The sequence below is a fragment of the Tripterygium wilfordii genome, chromosome 21 (genome assembly GCF_013401445.1).
Source record: "Tripterygium wilfordii isolate XIE 37 chromosome 21, ASM1340144v1, whole genome shotgun sequence".
Classification (NCBI taxonomy): Eukaryota; Viridiplantae; Streptophyta; class Magnoliopsida; order Celastrales; family Celastraceae; genus Tripterygium; species Tripterygium wilfordii.
This window is the reverse complement of record NC_052252.1, coordinates 2,108,323-2,114,637: the sequence shown is the minus strand read 5'-3', so window position 1 is coordinate 2,114,637 and position 6,315 is coordinate 2,108,323. Positions and strand designations below refer to the sequence as shown.

The 6,315-nt window shown below is 34.0% G+C and overlaps 2 protein-coding genes across 2 annotated transcripts; both read right to left on the bottom strand.

Moving 5' to 3' along the window:
- Positions 1-1,331, bottom strand: LOC119989837 (ribonuclease 1-like). Its single transcript, XM_038835571.1, has 3 exons — positions 971-1,331; positions 659-863; positions 1-523 (listed from the first exon to the last, which is right to left on the bottom strand). The coding sequence occupies exons 1-3, from the start codon at positions 1,292-1,294 to the stop codon at positions 279-281; spliced, it is 774 nt and encodes a 257-aa protein (XP_038691499.1). The 5' UTR covers positions 1,295-1,331; the 3' UTR covers positions 1-278.
- Positions 1,332-2,847: 1,516 nt separating this feature from the next.
- On the bottom strand, positions 2,848-5,410 carry LOC119990029 (NAC domain-containing protein 45-like). The gene is made up of 3 exons (XM_038835840.1): positions 4,938-5,410; positions 4,113-4,445; positions 2,848-3,308 (listed from the first exon to the last, which is right to left on the bottom strand). The coding sequence occupies exons 1-3, from the start codon at positions 5,391-5,393 to the stop codon at positions 3,069-3,071; spliced, it is 1,029 nt and encodes a 342-aa protein (XP_038691768.1). The 5' UTR covers positions 5,394-5,410; the 3' UTR covers positions 2,848-3,068.
- Between the last annotated feature and the right edge of the window lie 905 nt (positions 5,411-6,315).

The following is a 6,315-nucleotide window of genomic DNA, read 5'->3' as shown; positions in this document are numbered from 1 at the left end:
TTTTTAACAAAAAGGAGAGATTCAATCTCCTTTTTAACTTTTATTTAATATACCACAAAACATAGTAGAAGCTTGTGACCATCATACAACACACACACAACCAACTCGATCGTTATGACAAGTTGTTTACTTAAACTTAAACTACATGCAGACACATGGCTTTCTCCTGGCATGCATCCAGCTGCCGCACGTATAGGCAGGCATTATTTCATATATAGAGAGATAGATAGATAGATGGAGGCATGCCGGAGATGGAGATGCTATTGCTTGGTGAACCCTCATGGAGCAGCAGGGAAATGTAATTGTGCATTGGAATCGCAGCCTCTGAATCGCGTTGGACAATCTTTGAGATCTGCGAGAGTGCCACTGATTCCAATGCAAATGCGAATCTCTTCCAACTGTACTTGTCCTCTCACGTCTGTCGAGCAATAAATCTCAGGAAACACTTGTAGCGCCCTTGTAATAGCGTTTGAGAAATCGTAGCGACTGTAAGTGCGACTATTTGTTGGGATGATTTGAGCTACTGTTATATACGAGCCAAACCAAAACACAAAACACATATTAATCAATTAAGTCATATAATATAAATTCTTTTCTTTTAGGAGAATTCATGTGTGTGTGTGTATATATAAGACACTATATCATAATATATATTTACCAGCGCTAAGGCTATCTCGGAGATCGTTGGCTTTTATGAAATCCAGGGCGACCTTAAAATATTTTACAGGGTCTGTCGGATATGAAGAACACATCCCATGCTTCGCCCATTCGTCCTGCCAGAGGTCAAGATTTTTCTGTGGGCTGTTTATAAGATCTGGCCAATATTGCGCCATATCTGGTTGAATTTGCCCCAAGAGACCAAGCTTTTCCATCATTACAAACACAAGAAATAAAAATAATTAGTTCTCTTAATATATATGTACGTTTATGTTAGAAATATATATATATATATATATATATATATATATACCGTAATATCTTTAGGAGATGTGGGTGTGGAATCAGTGCAAGTCTGAGTCTGATTGGTGGCATAAGGAGGGACTTCTTGGTCAGGATTATATTGTGGGGAGAGGCTCTTGATTGTAAAGTAGGATTGTGTGGGTGAAGTATCACAAATGACACCATCAGATCTACAGAATGACTGTGGCCATTGAAGACCCAGTTTGTAGAAAGTAAAGGTTTCCGCTTTCAGAGAGGGATTGTAGACAGAGAATTGCTCCAATCGCAATGAGTTGCAGCCTGAGATGGCAAAGCAGCAAAAGACCACAACAACAAATGCTAGTTTTCTCTCCATTTTCCTGCTACAAAGAAAACTAATCTCAGCTCTCTCTTCTTCTGTGAATAGTAATGCGTGCAATAAAGGGGTTTTATAGCCATGCAAGCATGGAACGTCTTTTCTATTTTTTCCTCCTTTTTTGTATTGATGTTGATGATTTGGCCATGCTAGCAAATGATACTTAGACACGTACACATATCTATCCACAAATAGAAATCTTTTGTGTAATAGTTTAGCCACATATTCTAGAGATATATGAGACATTAATTATTTGATAATATATTGAAATAATCTAGAGACAATAATGCTACGGAGTGAATCGTCCCAACCATTTCATTGAAGATGTGGCTTAAAGGGATCGGAAACTCTATAATTCGTTTAGAATTATGGAGTTTTCAATTTGAATCTAATAATTTTGAAGGTATGTCATATCATACCATATTTTTGTTTTTTTATTTTTAAAATCTATCTGATTTTTTCTCTATCATTATATTGAAATTATAAATTCTAAAAAATTACAAAATCTCAAATACACCCTAAATTGCTCAAACAACTTTTGTCCTTTCGGTTTTTGGTTAGGTACACAGTGTGAAAGGATTAAAAAGTTGGTTGAAAAGCCAAGTCGATCAAATTAAATGATAGTCAGGGAAGTAATCTTAGCCACATATTTGAGAATATACCAAAGAATATTCATGTAGGTATATAGAGAAGGGGACAAAAAATGTAAATAGAGAAGTTGATAAAAGGCAAAAAGCCAATCTAATTGGGCCGGATATTTTAACCCAAAACATAAAGCCCATGTGCTGGATATATATGTGTTCTCTTTGCATGCGTACTTTTTCATTTTTAATGTGAAGAGTGTAAACTTGATTATCCAGCAGAACACTTCATCTTTGAAGTTTTCTTGACCATCAGATTATATATATATATATATATATATATATATATATATATATATATATATATATAGTAGACACTCTTGATTATGAATCTTCTATTAACTTCATTTTATAGTGGTAAATACGTTAATTTCATTAGGGTTAATCAATTGACGAGAATAATTTAAGATGTTTAACAAATGTTTAATGTTCCTCTAATCAAATTATAGCTAGATGGCGACATTGATTTCGTACATAGATTCTTAATTCGATATAGATAACCTCCTATGTATAATATTTCATTAGGATTAATAATTGATTCAAAGGAATAATTAATAGCAACGGGTACGTACTTAATTTTATTGTATAAGTTGTTTTGTTAGTAGGATTCGTGTTTTTTGTGTAATCGAGAAATACACAATATAAGTTTGTCTATTGGACATCCAATGTGAACATAATTCAAATCGTCATGCTTGCAAGTCGTCACAAGAGTATTACTTCCAGTGTAAATTGTATTAAGACATTTAAATCCGTATGATTTAATCCTAAAGAGATTCACCACTATTCAAGACGTATGTCCAGTACTTTTGTAAAATTGTTTGGATGTGTTGAAGCTATTTTGGATGTATTGAATGTCTGTCAGAGATATTTCTGCTCTGAGGAGAAATATCTTAACCCAAAACATAAAGCCAATCCAATACTTTTGCAACCGAAAATTACCCAACAATTCTCCAACAATAAAATGATTAAAAAAACCCTTCTACTCTAACCTTTGTGTATATCGATCAATTAATTTGTTCTGTAATTTTAATATGAAATTCCAAAAAAAAAAATGAGAGCAAAAAACCATTAATTAGTGTATCCAATCTGGCACTTGAAGAGAAGTAATCTCCCTAGCTAGCTAGCTTTAGACTTTAGTAGCGTTGCATGGGGAGTAGTGAAGTTGGTTGAGAAGAACACAAAGACAAAATCTCTTCTAAGGTTCCATTCATGCAATCCTTGTATTCGTCGTAAATCCTTTGATGATCATCATTCGTCGTCTTTGATGGTATAGTCTCTGTAATTATGTTTATTTGCGGGAAATCTTCCACTTCTAAGGGAGGATAATAAGGTTGTTGGCAATGCATGCTCCAAGAGCTTGGCATATCCATGTCCTGCATCATACATGAATAATATTATTCATTAATCAACAATAGATACATAAATAAAAAACCATCAATTATATAGTTGGTGAGAGAGTGAGAAACACATGAGATGTTTAAGAAAGATGTTTTAAGTCAAAAGAATTCATTGAAAATGGTGAGAAAAAAAAAAACACTAGGTTATGTGTAGTTGAATCAGTCTTAACTAGTGATTTTTTTGTTTGGCCAAAAGATGGGAGGAGTTCATCAATTACTAGTAAACTTTTGTTGCTTTAAAGATCAAAAGCTAGGGTTTGCTTTTGTGGGCCATGTATATATAATTCCCAAGACATATACATACACTCGATTCACAATTCTACTTTCATTTGTCACAGTATCAACTTCTAGATGTGAAAACCCTAGCTAATCATCAAAGGTTTAATTTCTAGTCTTGGTAAACAAAAGCTATATACAGAATCAATAAAGCAATGAATATTGCTGTAAATGAGGTATTAATTCGCAAAGTAACTCATCATACCATCAACAACCTAATAAAGAAAAAATAAAATAAAAGAATTCATCATAGTAATGAATCTTGGTTTGGTACGGCCCACATTTTAGCTACAGGATGAGTTGGGCCAAATCTCAGAGCATACGTGATCACAATGGTATTGGTTCAAGTGAGAATCGAACTTATCATCTTCCGAATCCATACGGCTTGGTCTAGAGAGATTCACCACTAATGCTTACATCTAAGCTATAAGTTAAAACATCACGCAAATTCTTAATTATATAAATGCATTAACAACGAGAAGTCTAAGATAGATGTAGAGGTACCTGAAATAAAGTTGATGATGAAGAGATCAAGTGAGCTTCCACGTGATTATTGAAAGAGTAGATGTACTTAGCAGAACTGTTAGCTTCATCGGAGCCGGCAAACGGAGCTTGTAAATCGTCAGCTGGTGTTCCTTGAGTGAGATCCGAAGAAGATGTATCTGAATTAGGGATGAATTTCAACGAATTATCATTGTTATTCATATTCTCATCATCTTCAACTTCTCTGCTACGATTAATTATTATCCCGCTGGAGTGATCATCTTCAACTTTATCTTCTTTTCTTTTCGGAATTTCTATTGATTTCTTGAAGATTCGACATAGCGCGTAAGAATCCTGTGGTGCAATATTCATAAAAAATAATTAAGTTAATATCAAATAATTAATCAAGATTAATTAATTACAGTTGGAGAAAGGAGTATATCACGCAAAGATCAATAAAAGCAAGTTAAAGAAGATCAAAAGAAGAAAGATAAATGAGAGCAAGTTAAAGAGTCTTTCATCATGATGTTGATGATCGATGAGCTAAATATTCTTTCTTACTGAGAGCGAGGAAAAAAAGAAACATATGTTCAAAAAGGAACGGAAGAAGAAGAAGAAGAATATCTGTCACGTGATGATTATGATTAAAGTGAGATCATATATAGAGTGGCATGAGTCAATCATGAGTCTCCCATGCATTGATTTTCCCAAATTAACATGGTATTAAAATGATAATATATATAGTTACCCATTCCATGCACACACACACATATATATATATATGTATGTATATGTATATGTATGTATAATGTTCAAATATTATAAGAAACACATGTATATACATACCTTCAAAGTTGATGCATTATTAGATGCAAAAGGATCGGGAGGACACAAGGAGTGAATCAATCGATACTCATGCATGATCCAATTAGTTCTGCAGCCATGGGGAGCCCTACCCGTATAATAAACCAATGTCTTCTTCATCCCAACTGCTCTCTTCCTTGATTGCACAGCCCTGTCTTTCCCTGTTGCCTTCCAATAACCAGCTCTTGTTGCCCTATTTGTTCTTGACCCATTTGGGTACTTTCTATCTCTTGGACTGTAGAAGTACCACTCCATATCCTTACTTGGCAAAAATGACTTCTCTGGTAAATCCCATGGTTCACACTTGTAGAGATCAACTTCTGGAATGATCTCAAGCTCAATGGAGTGACCGCTGATTTTCCTGTCCAAATAGTAAGCAACAAGCTCTTCATCTGTTGGATGGAACCTAAATCCAGGAGGGAGACTCATGGGTGCCATTGATCACTTATCCAAGAGAGAGAGAGAGAGAGAGAGAGAGAGAGAGCTATAGAGAGATTTGTGACATATATATATATAGGCCACTATTGTGGACATAAACATGGACCCCCTATGGAAATTAATGGAGATTATGATATATGGGAGTAGTATACTTTGGCTTTTTCAGATTCTAAGTGTAAGGCAATGTGTGAAAACGCAATAGTGGGGATGAGAAGCTTCTCTGTGTTTTGTCTGCTCACAAAACTAACAAAAATCAGAACAAACCCTTAAAAGGCTGCGTGGGGTCACCATACACAAACTGCCCAATTCCACAACCTACAACACGCAATACAGCTATAGGCCATATATGTATATTGGAATTTATGAAGGAGAAAGAGAAAAACAATGAAAATTTATAAGAAATTTACACTCATGTACTCCCTCCGTCCCAATTTAGCTGTCCCAAAACTATTATATTGTCATATTTCTTCATTAATTAACAATTTTTTTGTTTCAAAAAGAAAAAAAGCATCGTCATAAATAATGATAAATTTGAAATAATATAGTTATTTTGTAAGTAATTCAAAATATGAATTTATTAAAAAATTTGTAATTTTAAAAGGATTAGTTTTAGTAAACAACTATTCGATCAATATATGGAGACTAATTAACTGAAAAAGACGGGGAATGCATGAATATGAAGTAAAGAAAATTATAATCACTTTGATGATAGCCTAGTAGTCAATCTCTCTAGAGCTAAACTGTATATACTCAGAATGTCCTGAGTGCCAATTCTCACTGAAAATAATACTCTTGTGCCAATGATTCAAGCCAAAGGATAAACTTGTATGATATCATTTGAGAGTTTTTTTTTTTTTTTTTTTATGCCTAACATAGTTTATAGACAAAACCGAATCTAAAGCCGAAAATTGTGTACGAGAAA